This window comes from Aulonocara stuartgranti (genome assembly GCF_965226115.1).
Source record: "Aulonocara stuartgranti genome assembly, chromosome: 11".
Classification (NCBI taxonomy): Eukaryota; Metazoa; Chordata; class Actinopteri; order Cichliformes; family Cichlidae; genus Aulonocara; species Aulonocara stuartgranti.
The window spans coordinates 24,789,057-24,804,934 of record NC_138947.1 but is presented as its reverse complement, the minus strand read 5'-3'; the positions used below and the strand labels follow the sequence as shown (position 1 = coordinate 24,804,934).

At 37.3% G+C, this 15,878-nt stretch overlaps 1 protein-coding gene and 1 long non-coding RNA gene across 6 annotated transcripts in view; one reads left to right on the top strand and one right to left on the bottom strand.

Moving 5' to 3' along the window:
• adcy2a (adenylate cyclase 2a) overlaps positions 1–15,878 on the bottom strand; it is a 66,823-nt gene that overhangs the window by 42,639 nt on the left and 8,306 nt on the right. For all 5 annotated transcript variants that reach the window (XM_082550833.1, XM_082550835.1, XM_082550831.1 and 2 more), the window contains one exon: positions 10,695–10,892. In XM_082550833.1, coding sequence (XP_082406959.1) covers positions 10,695–10,892 — 198 coding nt within the window. The remainder of the gene's footprint in view (positions 1–10,694; positions 10,893–15,878) is intronic.
• LOC309716793 lies at positions 912–3,666 on the top strand. Its single transcript, XR_014279515.1, has 3 exons — positions 912–1,464; positions 1,888–2,028; positions 2,483–3,666. It is a non-coding gene; the product is annotated as an uncharacterized lncRNA (long non-coding RNA).

Genomic DNA, 15,878 nt, shown 5'->3' with positions numbered 1-15,878 from the left:
TCATTACTGTACTGAGCAGTCATTTTAAGATTAGCTAATTGTTATTTACTAACTAATGTTGTTCATGAGACTAAAGTCATCTCACTGTTTTGGATTTTGTACGTGCTTTGTCTCTAGGGGCCACCGTATTTTTTATTTATTTTTTCCTGGCAAAAAAAAAAAAAATACAGCACATCAGGACAAACACTTCATACCGAATAATTTGGACTTCTTTTGAAGCCTGGGCACCTTGTAATTATTGAGTCAACCTTCTCATAATAAATGAAATGTGAAACCATCAATCTGACAGAAAAACCTGCCTGAAACTGGATTATACAACAGTACAATGATCCCAAGTACACCAGCAAATTTGTAGCATAATGGGTCAAAAAATAAAGAATCAAAGTGTTGCAATGGTTCAGTCAAAGTCCAGACCTCAGTCCAACTGAGTTGTTGCATCAAGATGTTGAGAGAGCTTTCCATAAATAAATATTTGCAAACTTTAATAACTTAAAGTAATGTTGTAATGAAGAGTTTGCCAAAATTCCTTGATAATGGTTTTAGAGACTGATAAAGACACTCATAAAATGATTACTTAATGTTACTGCTGCTAAAGATGATTCTACAACAACCAACCACAACCATTCTACTTTTTCACAGGACTTCGCTGTTCAGCATGTTTTCTATGGAACTCCAAAGTGTTCAAAATTAAATAAATAAATAGGTCAAGATGAAATAAATAACTATGTGAATAAATAAGACACAGATATGTAATGTGAGAATGATATTGTGAAATCATGGAACACATTTTGAAAACAATGCTCATTATTGTGAAATATATTACATTCTGCTATATAAATTTACTTATTGTGAAATATTATTTCATGGTCATTATTTTTCACAATAACAGAGATTATTCCTGAGGCATTTTATTTATTTCCAGCCGTTTTTATTCCAAAATGACCTTTTTTCAAAGTCAGTCTTTATTTCAAAATCCCGTTTTTCCCGATGGTCTATTTATTTCATAATGCGACTTTTCAGCAGAATGACTTTGTCTGTCAATCAAGAGAGACAGGGCGGAGCCAGTTGTGTGATTGGTTGCTCCTTTACTCAGACATAAGTAATAGCACATGAATTGTCGATTTAGGTTTAATGGTGCAATGCGTCTCCTATGCAGCTGGCGGCAGTATGCAGCTCAAAATAAACTTAAGGCACCGACAAATGCAAAACACTGGGCGCGAATAACGTTACAGGTGTATCAATTCTTGTGAAGGGCATGGCTGCAGGAAACAAGTCCGTTTCTGAGTTACTCAAAGAACTTGCTAACCGCTTAGATTGAACGTCTTCACCTCAGTCTGAGTATTGCAGCAGTGTACTGGAGATGAAGTGGTCCCTGGTCCAGTTCTCATCACAACCGCACAGGGTTAACGTTAGCAAATGCTAACGCTATCACAGCTAGCGCCACTCCACGAAACGCTGTTCAGGGTAAGTAACGATATGTTATTATTGCTTGGTTAGTCTGTCTGTCTGCCAAATATGAGCTTTTTAAACAGTTTAGTCACAGATTTTTTTTAATACTGTTTTTTATCATAGCAAAGAATTCTATAAATTAGGTAAGAGAAAATAATTGTCTTCTGGGTTAATGTCTGTATTACTATTTACATTGTTGTAGGTAATAGTTATTCATGACTGCTTTAAAGTGGCTTATCTTCTGTGCTAATATGGAAGACAAGTAATCTATGTGAAAGAAAAGAAAGCAATTTTAGTTCAACGTAGTGATTTTGTAAGTGGGTATAATTTGAAAATGCTTTTACTAGTACAGTGGATGTTCTTTAAATATTTAACATTTAAAGTGTGTGTCACTTTACAGACTCCAACTTCAGTTTTGGTTTGGTCTCACCGTTGTAGGTCATAACACAAACAAGTCGTCAAGTCAAGCAGCTGAGGAAAGGGCTTAAGGAAACCATGGTATGGCCGCTTCTGACAGAAAGATCAGACATCATTCCTCTTTTCTTACCAAGGGAATCAGAGACTGCTCCCTGTTGTGAGGTAAGGTCAGGTCACATCTTTTAACATCTGAATAGTAGTAGAGCTGGGCGATATGAGATTTTTTCATATCACGATATATATATATTTTTTATAAAAGGACAAGAGCGGTGAGGTCTATCACAATAGTTTAATTTTTCTATTGAGAAAAAGTTATTTCGCAATACATATCGTTATCGTTCTATCGCCCAGTTCTACACTATAGTATAATTTTGTTTTGTTATTTGCTCCATGCAATACATAAGTGGTGGCATCAGTTGCACTAGAATTGTATGTAGACTACTTTTAGCTTTGTTAACATAAAAATATCTATAAAAGCTACAACAGCAATTTGAGTGGGGCAAAAATGTCTGGTGCCCTGTATGTAAGTGGTCATCTTTTATGGTATTTCTCTATAAAAGATTCAAAATAATGAATATAGGATGTCATTATAGTTTAAAACAATCTTCTGTTGCAGCATCTTGTGCACAACAAAAAGCCCTCATCAAGTTTTGGACAGGATGGGAAGTCTTGCCGAGAAATGACCGTGGAAGTGGTCAACAGCAATCTTCCAAAGTCTTCCACCGGTTTTGAAGTACTACGTCTTCCTGCACACTACTGTACCTATGAGTCATTTCTAATGGACATTCAGGTGTGTCTCAACTCTACTGACTCAGGTTTTGGTCTGGTTTACGATTGATTCCATAACCACATGGTAAAATTAGACCATTTCTTATTTCTTGCATCACATTACTGTACTCAGTGTTCAAAGAAACGGACAATCTAGTGAGTTCTAGTTCTTTTTAATACACTTGACAGTGAAAAATACACACTACAGGTGTGCATTTATGGCTTTTTTAATATAAACTGATGAAGAGTTCAGATATCAAAATCAGTTGTTCACTGTACATTATAAATTACACAATATGTTTTGTTTATACTCGCTACTGATACAAAAAAAATTTCTAGAAAAAATTATTTGAATTAAGATGTTACACTACTGTACTGTGTTCATTGTATTAAATCTGCTCAGAGTTGACATGTACTGTATATCCAACCAAGAAATGAATATCATTAAAGTGACAGCTGTATAAAACAAATCCTGTTTTATAGCCACTCACTGTTTTGTTGAAAATGAAATTGGTTATGCTGTTTTGAGTCAGTATTAGCTACAAAGCTGTAAAAAAAAAAAAAAAAAAAAATCCTCCTGACATAGAAACTGATTAAATGTAATAATGTCTTTCTACAAGTGATTCTGAAGTATTGGTAGCACAGCAGGGTCTTGTTCATTCAGTGCATCTGGGAGCTGAATCTCAGGAATGGTGATCTCATTTGATGGGCGGCGATTATGTTGTCCTGTCCAGTCCACACCATAATCCTCATCAACCTGAAAGAGCATGCACATGTTTTAAATCTAAACTGAAGAGGTGTTTCCTGCAGCTGTTCCTAGATGGACTTATTGAGTCTGCCAGGGCCTATGTGAGTTGCTTAGGCATTGGCTACCAACTAATTATTCATTCACCCATTCTAGGTCAGGATTGGTTCTCTTCAGGTATAACAAATTTAACTTTGTTTAAAGTATTGCCATCTATACCTGACAGGTGGGATAAAAAAGAATGGCTTGGGAGACACACAGCAAATCTCAAAGTTTTCCAATTAATGCTGAAAGAACCAAGGATGTAAATGTATTCTTGTTTTAGCTTTGCCGAAGACACCAGAGAAAGTATTGCCATCTATACCTGACAGGTGGGATAAAAAAGAATGGCTTGGGAGACACACAGCAAATCTCAAAGTTTTCCAATTAATGCTGAAAGAACCAAGGATGTAAATGTATTCTTGTTTTAGCTTTGCCGAAGACACCAGAGAAAGTATATCTATAATGCTGCTGAAATAGACAAAACCATTTCAATAAACTCGCTATTTAACATCAACCTTGTTATGCATTATCAGAGAACAATCAACTGCAAACAGCAATGAAACATTCAACTATGTACTATTTAAAGCACTAATGACCCTGTTGTCTAACAAGATGTGATAAGTAAGTAGACTGTGGAAAGCTGGTGGGTCTACTCTCTGTGTAAAAGGTTCCTACAGGCTCCACTGACCCCAGTCTCCGAGTTAACACACTAACAGCTAACACTGCTAAACGTGTCTCAACGCCGAGATGGCGCCGATAGCTTTAGCCGTAGCTGCCCCACTTTAGACAGTAACAAAAAAAAGTAAGCGATAATAATTCATTGTCAAACGTCATAATTAAGGTCAACATCTAAACAATGCTGTGTACAGAATCACACAGGTGCTCAATTACGGCATAAACTTACCTTAGACCTTCCTCCGTCATTTCCCTCCTAATTGTGCTCGGAGACACAGAAAACGTATCGGCAATTACCCCGATGGTTATCCCGGACAGCACTAAAGTCCTGAGTGCTGCACCGGGATTTCTAGACGTGGACGGCCAACATTTGAAGACTGTTCTTCCTCGGCGTATTCCAAACGAACACGGTGCTGAATTGCTCTTAAACCTTCGACAATGCTGTCATCGATGCTAAGATTTTGAAGAGCAATTATCATCCAGACATTTCAGAAACATCATCTAAACGACTCAAAACAGTATCTACAGGTAAATGATCCCTCTCTGATTTGCTTAAATGAGCAGAACTGGCTGAAGTTCACACCAGTCCGCCATCCTCCGTGACTTTTGACCTAGCACGCTGTTGCTAGCTGTAGCAGCCGTCCGCGGAGCCGGTATCCAGGAAAACTAGTCGATGGTAAACGATAAGCCAATAGGTGCAAAGGTCCAGCCCACTTACATTGATTGACAGACAAAGTCATTCTGCTGAAAAGTCGCATTATGAAATAAATAGGCCATCGGGAAAAACGGGATTTTGAAATAAAGACTGACTTTGAAAAAAGGTCATTTTGGAATAAAAACGGCTGGAAATAAATAAAATGCCTCAGGAATAATCTCTGTTATTATGAAAAATAATGACCATGAAATAATATTTCACAATAATAAGTAAATTTATATAGCAGAATGCAATATATTTCACAATAATGAGCATTGTTTTCAAAATGTGTTCCATGATTTCACAATATCATTCTCACATTACATATCTGTGTCTTATTTATTCACATAGTTATTTATTTCATCTTGACCTATTTATTTATTTAATTTTGAACACTTTGGAGTTCCATAGTTTTCTGACTCTCCGAAACTGTTCATCTTATTGTCATTTTCAGTGTATGGAGCAATTTTCAATAAACTGTTACTATATAATAAAGAAATGTTGCAGCTAGTATAAAAGGGAACCTTGATAGCTAAGGTAAAAAAGGCTTCATCTTAATAAAAAAAAAACAAACATGTCAATATTTTAAAGAAATACATGTAAAATAATGTTGGTGTTGGCCTTTTTTAGTGTGCATGCTGGTGTCTGAGGAAATGTTCTTCGAGGACAACTTGCTTATATTACATATTGAATTTTTGATTGTGACAACTGGCAACAACATTTTCATCTACTTACTAGCGAGGGCTACACTGCATGAAAGACATGGGAAAAGTCATCTAAATGACCTTAGGGCTGTACATGACAGGTGAAGCGATTAGAGAGGATGAAGCCGATGCTCTAATCAGTATTTTGTTCCCTTACTTCTCATGTCTACCACTTTGCTACAGCATAGGAAGCTATAATTGACTCTGTCTTTTACTTTGAATTCCCTGGTTTCTCCTCTGCAGCAGATATACACTTAGCAACTGGACAGTAACACCGGGGTAACCACAGTTTCAAAGATTGGTTGTTAATATAATTGACTATGATGCAATTGCGCAGCATGCTCCAAATTCATGATTAAAGTGAAATACTTGAAAAATAAATAAATAAAAAATTAAAGATCCCCTCTGGACATGCTTATTAATACAATTATCCAATCAGCTTTTAGGTCATGTTCACATTGACATATATAATTGGCTTTATTTTGTATATGAGATTGTGGAGTTACTGATCTCATAAGATTTTCATATTTAAAGAGTTGGGAGAAAATGGATGGAGGGATTAATAACAGCAATTATAGGTTTTAATTGTGTCAGACAAGCACAAAAGTCAGTTAAATAATACATTTGGCATCAGCAGGAAGAATCTAGACCGGCAGTTGTAGTGTAATGCTATGGGCAATGTTTTCATCACACTACAAACTTTATTACCAATCAGTCACTGTTTGATGACCTGATTTAGAATTGCTTTAAGCAACTCTTAATATCTTCTATATTTGCTATTTTCAGCATGAGAATGACCACACCACAAAGGTTAGCTCAAACTGATGTAATGGAGAGAATAATGATTGCAATGTTCACCAGATCTGAAGTAAATTCATCAGAAATTTGTACCTGAAATGTGTAGCTGTGGAAACTGTGAGGGCCACAAACCAGACGCCACATTTTAAAGCAATGCAAAAGAAAACAGACGCCTCACTCAGCATTAGTAAAGTGTTCTTTTCAAAACACTTGGTGATTACAAAGTAAATAACAACTAGTTTAGTATTGATACTAACTTCATCTGTAACTCTTTTGACCACCTTCTTGCTTTCGGCACTACAAATCTCTCAGAGCCAAGATGTGTTTCGAATGGCGCCTGCTCATTGCTATACTGTGCTCTGAACTGATTTCAGTCATTTATATGCAATATGCCTGGCAAAGAGTGTATCAGCCTTAGAAGCCAGCAACTACAATTGTTATTTAAACATATTTACTTCCAAAGCTGAATGTCAAAAGAATTTCATATAGCCATCAGATGTTTTGGCTTGCCCTGTCCTCTCAATCTGAGTGATATCAAGAACTATTCATTTATTATTCTGACTAGAACATCTAGTCTAAAAATTAGCACATATGTATTATTCACATGCTTTTTCCTTACTGACTACATAAATAGATATGACTCACATTCATTTCACTAATACATGAAGTAAGTTTTCTGGTCACCCCGGGCGTAAATGAGTAAACTGAAAACTGTATACAAAGATGACGCTGTGTGAGAACACTAATGAGTCATTAGCTTAATTGGCAACAAGCAACAAAAATGCACAGACAGCAGCGCTTCTCAAAAATAATGTGTTTTTCAATACATTTTAATTAACATGGCTAAGATGCAGCAGTGAGAGAGCAGTAATGTCATAATCGCTGAAAATTTCAGTGAACAGAAGAAAAGCATGAATGGAGTGGTGTGTGAATCAGGCCAACTTAAGCTACCTCTCTGAGTCTACACTAGACATCTGTCTTGCCATTACACTTGAATGTGTGCAGCTTTCCAGTGACAAAGACTTAAAGTTCTGTGCCGCATTCATGGAACCCTTTCGTAGGCTGCATATGGCAGTAACAATGAAGAATCACTGTGCATTTGGCTGGCATTTTTTACCTTGTGTCTGACCTCAGTATGCATAGATGCATTTCTCACAAAAATGAAAGGAACACTTTATAAACACATCAGATCTCAATGGGATAAAATCATCTATATCTATACTGATAAGGACTGTGTAATGTGTTAGTGACAAAAGGATGATTCAGCTGTCCATGGGCCTGGCTGTGATTGGCGCGTGGATATACAGCTCTGGAGTAACTGGTTCAAGCTGGGGGACCCGCCCATTAAATGAAGGCTGGAGCGCCGCGAGAGGTTCTTGCGTTTCTCCCAATGTCCAAGCAGAACCCCATGACAGCTGCTGGCTGCAGTTTCTCTGCAACAGTTGAGGAAGTGGAGTGGGTAGGGGTGAGCTGCCGTTCCTTTTGATCACCTATTTTCTCCTGTTTTTGAGTAAGTTTAGGAGGTCAGACACAGTCTTTATTTTTGGCTCTGGTTTTGGGAAGGTTAGGTATGTGGGAATCAATTTAGATTCTTCTGTTTATTATTTTGGCCTTGGCTCATCCTGAAGTGTTAACATTCCCGTTTTGTTGTTCCTCTTTTTATCACATTGTGATGAGTTGGGACGAGTGCTTCACTCATGTTATGACCTGGCCCCTAGACGGGTTGTAAGACTGTTAAAAGGGAGTTTTTCTTTCCCAATGCTCATAAGGGGTCATATGATTGTTGGGTTTTTCCTCTGTATGAGGCAACTGTTGTTGCGATTTGGTGCTGTATAAATAAAATTGAATTGAATTGATAATTAAAATTAGAGAGGACTGAACTCAAAGACACCTCCTCAAATCAAAGTTTAAAAAAGTCAGGCCAGGGATTGTCATGCACCAGCAGGAACCCAGGCCCCACTGCACCAGTGTAGAGTCTTACAATGAGTCATAGGATTTCATCCCAATTTCTAATGGCAGTCAGAGTGCCATTGTCTAGCCTTTGGAGGTCTGTCTGTCAATTGATATGCCTCCCCAGACCATCACTGACCAACTACGAAACCGTTCATCCTAAATGATGTTACAGGCAGCATAACAGACCTTTTCATGTCTTTCATATGGACTCAGATGTGAAAAGCTCTCATATGTGAAAAGCACAATTAGGCTCTACAGTGCCAGGCAGTGAACACAGCGGTCATTCGAGGATGTTGGGCCCTCAAGACACATTCATGAAGTCTGTTTCTGATTGTTTGGTCAGAGACACTCACACCAGTGGGCTGCTGGATGTCATTTAGTAGTTCTGCAGTGCTCATCCTGTTTCTCGTTGCACAAAGGAGTAGATACCGGTCCTGCTGTTAGTCCTGTCCAGCTTTCATAGAGCAATTGCCTATCTCCTAGAATCTCCTCCATGCTCTTGAGACTGTGCTGGGAGACACAGCAAACCATCTGGCAATAGCATGAACTGATGTGCCGTCTTGGAGGAATAGGACAACCTTTGAAACCTCTGTAGGGACCAGAAAAACTGAAAACCCTCTCTTGCACTCTTGGCAATTTTATTGATATCAAAACAGCCTCTCTGCTACTTATCTGACCACATTAATCCCAGAGGTCTAACTGACTTGATTCTATACTGTGATTACAAAGTGTTCCTCTGTTATTTTTGAGTGGTGTATATAGCATACATATAGTTAGTTTAAAGGGCAACTGTGGCTTTTCTGCACGTATGAATGGCTGGATGATCAGAAGAGACAGGTTTCACACAAGACACCTGCCAAGCATTTTGCATCAAAGTCACACTACTATATAAGGTGTAACGAATAAGTTCAGAGAGTTGTTCTGTAAAAATCTGAATCCACACTGGAATTGAATTTGGCAGGTTTTCCATTGAAGATATCTTTTGATGTATCTTCAGGATACTTTTAGCGCCGCTGCTATTTTTAGATCAGTCCCTTGAAGCAGTGATATGACCACTTAGACTTGTTCATCTATGATTTCAAAAGGACCCAAATTTCACGTGAAGGATCATAGCTGGTGACAAGAACTAGATCTCTGGCTATGACATAGCAGTTTTAAACAGTTTTTGGTCCAAGAGTCCACAGTTTCCAAGCCTAAAGGTAGCACATTAACCTCCTAGGACCTGGCGTCCACATATGTGGACATCACATTTTGATATCCACTTATGAGGACATTATACTACAACTGTTCTATCGAAATTTTAAATGAATATCTCATATGTGGCTCTCATTTTTCTTAGAAATAAAAATTAGGTAAAAAAATATCAGGTAGTTCTTTGTTTTTACATTCATCAGGTCCCAATATGCCCAAATATCACAGAGAAATTAAAAATGCATGCCAAGGAAGAGTTCGGGTCTTAGGAGGTTAAGTATGGATTTTCGCTACTTCTCTTCACAAAATTAAAAACATAATTTGAAGGACTGTCATTTTAGCACAGTGAAAGAGAGCCAGTGCATATCAGTAAAGAGCAAGCGCAAGCAGACAGAATGCGACCAATCAATCTAAAGATATCAGCCAGACTTAGACCAGCTAGTCATGCACAAGAAGATGATCCTGACGGCTCAGCTATGGCTTTGGATATTTCTGAGAAATTGGATAATTCTCTTGTTATAAGCTCTAAACTTATATAATCTTCTCTCTATAACCTTAGTTGAGTAATAATATTGCAGGTTTCTAGATCAGTGTAGTTTGTGTAAACTGTATAGAAACTCCCTTGAATACCATTTACAGTAGCAATCTATAAAAAAAACAACAACCCTAATCTCTGGTGAAAGTTAGTGTGGTTTTCCAATCAAAGGTTCAATAATTATATTTTTTCTAACAGATGATTAGACTTTAATGTAATTTTCTTGTATTAATATCATTCTAATATAATTTCTCTTTCTCTTTGTATTAGAACTTCAGTCTATCAGCTAAACTCATTGAGACAAAAGTAAAACTAAAAAGCAACAAAACATGATTAAATAGCAGAAAGCGCTGAAGAACATGCATGTATGAATGTAAAACTTCAAAGGCAGACTGTCTCAGAATGTAGGTCAGAAATCACATCAGATAAAATAAAAGATTAAGATTTTTTTTAAACCAGGCCAATTACATTCCTGTGTCACATTTCACATAGCTCCACATTCTAACCACACTCCACATCAGCAGAGAGTAAAAAGGAGAGACTTAGGTATACGTATGATGTTGAGCTCAAGTTCCATCATACTTTTTATTGTCTCTGTATCAGTTTTATCTAAACCAAATCACAGGAGTATCTATAAAACACAAATAAATCACTTCATTTAAACACACATGTAACATGCTCTACAACAAATAAATGTACCAGAAATTTCATCGCTTGTCTTACCTGATCCCACGGACAGATGATCCCTCCAGAAAACATAAAAAGGTAACCCATGGCAACCAAACAAGCCCAGATGACCAGGGAGAAAACACGTAAAAGCTTCTTGAAGACAGACTCAATGCAGACAAGCACAAATACAGCCAGGAATATGGCCAGTGCTGTGGGTACAGTGATTACAAAGGCCACATGGTCCGCAATGTTCTGGAAAAGGACAGAACAAAAAAAAAAAATTGAGCATCAGAAAGGTGAGAAAAAAGTGAGACATGTAGATGGACATTTTAAGAGGGAAGGGAATTTATCAGACGACTGAAGAATAATCTGAGTAAAATACCCTTTCCTACAAATTCAAAGGGCAGATTTCTCGAGAGGACACAAAACAACCTTTGTAAGAAAAAGCCATTTCCCTGTCTCTTTCTGCTTTAATATTCTAAAAATAGAGTAACCGAGGCAGATGTGTGCATGCAAATGTACACACCTGCCATAAAAACTAACTAGGGACTGTGGATATAAATGAACACTTACAAAGAAAACACTGTATCACAGCTCCTGGTAAACCGAATTTAACCAATCTCCATATTTACAATTTTGTTTGCATAAGATTGAGAAAAAAAACAAACCAAACAAAATGCAAATAACCTAAAAAAAAAAAAAGAAAAAAGAAAAAGGGGTAAAACTGCCCCCAAAGGATAAATCATGAGTTCACAAGTTCCTATGAAGTCCTGTGGGAACTTAGTGCACCCCATGATTCAGTGAATTGCAGAACCACCTTTGGCAGCAAAAACCTACAGTATTGTTCATTCACAGCTCTCTGCAGCAATTCCGTTGAATTGAGCTCTATACTTTGACTCGGCCATTGCAACACCTCAATTCTTTTCTTTTTCAGCCATTCTGTTATAGATTTGCTGCAGTGCATGTCACAGGGTGGAAATGGACAAGTTAACTGGGTTTTTCATCTTGCATGAGTGCTGTGTTTTACTATTTTTAATATTGTACAGTTTTCTTGTATTATTGCATGTTTTTGATTGTATTTCTTGTTGACTTGTCATGGAGAGACTCCGCCCCTCCCTGATTACTAACTTGGCACACCTGGGAGGTCACAGAGGCCCAATAAGAGGGCCTTGCAGGTCAGGAGAAGGAGGGCAGCAGAGATGGCGAAGTAGTGGGCGGCAGCGGCAACTGAGGAGGTCGCAGGTCAGAGGACATTCTCGAGAGAAGCTTAACTGGCGACAGCAATAGCGTTGGAGGTGCTGGCGAGTGGGCTGCAGAGGAGCAACTGGGAATATTCTGCAGCGGTGTGGGAGATTCGCAGCTGCGGGACGGGCAGAAGTACGCCGGATGTCGGTGAGGGGCGAGACACCTGACACGTGTATTGCTCTTTTATTCTATTTTAATAATTGTTGTCCCTGCCCAGGGTATTTTACTGTTTATGTGCAAAATAAATTATATTTTTAAAATGTCCTATTGTTTCTGGCTCCAATATTGCTATTCCCGTTTAAGAAGGTTCCCCTTTTTAAAGTAGAACCTGTATTAAACAGTCCTTGGTGACATGCATAGGATCATTGTCCTTTTGCAGTCCCTTCTGGTCAAGCATTAGCCATTGCACAGATGGCATCACATTTCACTCCAAAATGCTTTGCTATAAAGAGGTGTTCATAACTAACTGAATGAGTGGAACCTGTCCAGGTCTTGGGGCTGCAAACAAGTCCAAATCATCAGCCCTCCACCACCGTGCTTGGCAGCTGGTGTATTTGTGCTGGAATGCTGTGTTTGGTTTTCACCAGAAATAACTTGTTCAATAAATCTTGTGGTTTGTTCAGAGGCACTTTTGCTATCCTAAGCTGTGCTACTAGAGAAAGAAGGGGCTTTTTTTGGGACTCTTACAAATAAGCCATACTTGTTCAGTCTTATTTTTTATGAACTTTAACATTTAACATGCAAACTGAGCCTGTAGAGGCTGAGATGTTGTTCTTGAATTTTTTGTAGTTTCTTTGAGCATTGCACAGTCTGACTTTGGGATGTATTTTCTGGGAGATTAACTCCTGGGAAGATTGTGGCAATGCACACCAATTTCCAAAACTTTATAGAGGTGGTCATGAGGAGGAAAACAGTACATTTGACTAGCAGCGCCTGACTACTATGTACTTTCATGATTCCTATGGAAGCAGTAAGGGTCTACTTTGATTTTCACAGGACTGTGTTATTATATTATAGATAATAAGCTGTTCAATAACAATACATGTATCCATGTCCTGTCATATCCTCTTCTCAGTGTGCAATGATAGAATAAATTAAAGTGACAGGATGTTACACGGTCCAAAACAAAAACAGATACAAAAGTCGTTAATTAGTAATTAGCTGAAGTATTCATTATAGGCATGTTTAATTTCTTAAATACACTTTGATATGCAAGTTCTGATAAAATATTCAAGAGCTTCTCCAAGGTATAGGATGTTAAAGTGAGACACGAGCTGCCAGGCTTTGCCAGGCTTCACCCCATCAGTGGTTTCACAGTGGTATGATGGGGGATGGAAAAGGGTCAGGACAGGGACATGGAGGCTGATGTCTCATATCATATCATATTTTCCTTTGGAGGAAATGAAATCTGTAAAAAATTTCCAACATTTGAGATAAATCAATCAGTTCTATGAATAACGGTTTTCAATGCTGGTTCAGTATATATTAATTTAAAAACATACGTGATTCACAGACGTGATGATATTAAGAGAGCCTCATAAAATAGCTTCCACATCCATGCACGTGATTGTCACGTTTAAAAATTAAAAATATCCACTATACGAAGCAAAACATAATCCAGACTGACAGCAACAATTAAGACTGTTTAAATTCTCATTTCAACTAGTGCGTAAAAAAAGTAGTCATGCATAGTCATGCATATAGTTAATTGAAAATGTGTACTTCTCATTCACTGCAGCGTAATTACTAAAACGATTTTTATTCTTTCAATCAACTCTTTCAAAAGTGACCTGTAATTCTGCTAGCTTAACAATGTTTCTCTTTGCATTTATCCTTTTTCTAGTTCTCCTTCTCCTTATTTAGCCCCCCCACCCCCCACCTATCCTCTGTCTTTTTCTCATGCGCAGTCAATGCACTGGGACATGAGAGGATGTGTGTGGCTGCAGAAAGCCACATAGAGTTTGTCTCGCCCAGAGCAGAGCTCCAAAACAGCACAGGATTTAGGTCAGCCAGCTAGGAGGATGGAGGGATGATGGGATATGAATAAAAAGAGAGACAGAAATATGAGGAGGTGATAGATGGCATAAGAATGGGATGATGGAGAAAAAAAAATAGCAATCAGAAAATTCATGCATATCCAGCACAGGGATAGAGGAAAAATATATATATAAATAAATACATAAAAATAAAAAACAGAAGGCAGAAGATGTTGAAACAGATAGTCTGAGCAGTGGGCAGGAAAAGATTTATTCACTGTGTACCAACAAAAACATTAAAAAGATATTTGTTAATGTTTTTGTTTATATTTTTATTTAATAGAACTGTTTTCCTAAAACTACAGTTTCAAAAGACTCTTGGTTGGTTCTGGTTTATGCTTCTTGCTTTATGTTAATTATTAATGGTTTTAGGCGCTTTTACCTTGGGGTTAAAAATACTTCTATATTTTGATCTAGTTAAACATTTGTGTTAAATAATAAGGTCAAGATGAAGTTATCCTTCAGGCTGAGACTAAGGTGTCAAATCTTAAGAATGACCAACTATCTTATCTCTCCATGTGGAAACCCATAACATCACTATTACAAGAGAGTGTAGCCATGATATTTATAATCTAGTTTGGAAAACTTGTATCATGATTTGTTTCAATAGTGGTTAGAAATTCAAACTATAAATCTATTATTCTTTCATTTCATTTATTTATTTATTTCACACTTGGTACAACAGATCAAACAAACCAACCACACTTTCTATCAATAAAGCACTACAACCATGTGTGAAAAGGAGCAGGAAGAAGAAAATATTCTATTATTCTAAAATTATTCTTGATTTGATAAAAGAAAGAGGGCACTATTTAACTGCTGACTCCCAGTACTAGTGTCAAAGCAATGACCTGCACGACCTTTCTGAAGTTCAGACATAATTTCGAAGCATATATTTAACTGAAAACAGTACAACTATAATATATCCAATGTTGTTTTTGAATTTGATGCCAGCAACATGTTTTAAAAACCTGAGACAGAGGCTTATTTCCCCACAGTGCTGCATCACCTCTTGTTTTAACAGCACCTTGCTAAGTGTTTGGGTACTGAGGGGACCAAATGCTGTTATGATATATTAATATTCCCATATTATTGCTTGATATTTGCCATTCTTTTCATTGCATAATGGTATGAGTGTTTTCAATACAAGCTGCACTGTAGACAGTATAGTTTAGCACCAGTTCGCCTACTACACAATCACGCTGATGGAAAATGTGAAATGCTGTTTTTCTTGCTGAAATAAGCAAGATGTTCTCCAAAAATTACTAAATGAGCAGTAATGCTACCATCAAGGAACTGACCTTTGAACTTTGACCTGAGAACAAGCCAGACAGTCTTCATTCTCTATAGCATAGAGAAAGAGCCATCCATGGTTTTTGAACGAAATCTTACATTTTTTAAATTTCAGATAACACACCAACTAACCATAGGAAACTGCTTATTGTAGTCATCTGTAAGTCATAGTGCTGTTCAGACCTTTTGTTTGCAAGTATATTATCCCCCATTGGAATTATTGTACCATTAAATTAATGTAAAGCAGTTTCTCACAGAGTAGTAAATCCCTACCTATCTTTATTTCTGAATGACTTTTGCACGGCTTTTAAACAAGTATTTTGTTGCAGTTCTCATTTCCAAACACAATGTACTGCCTATTTTAGTAATAAACCTAACTTATCATCACTGGATAAATGCTTTTATATGTTTTTTTTATATTTTATTGTGCTTTTTTTGCTTTTAACTGTACTGGAGTACAGTAAAAGTTGAAAAAAGAGTGACTGTGTTTTTGCTGTAACTCTAGCACAGTAAGAAAAGCAGTATGAGCACAGGTCTTTTTAATAACGTAAAGGCAGAGCCATTATCATCCCATCAGAGCTGGTTGAACCTTTACACCGTGCTGCAGTGTCAGCCAGTCTTAGTTGATAGTGCTGAATCTTGGTAATCTGCTATTGTTATTGTT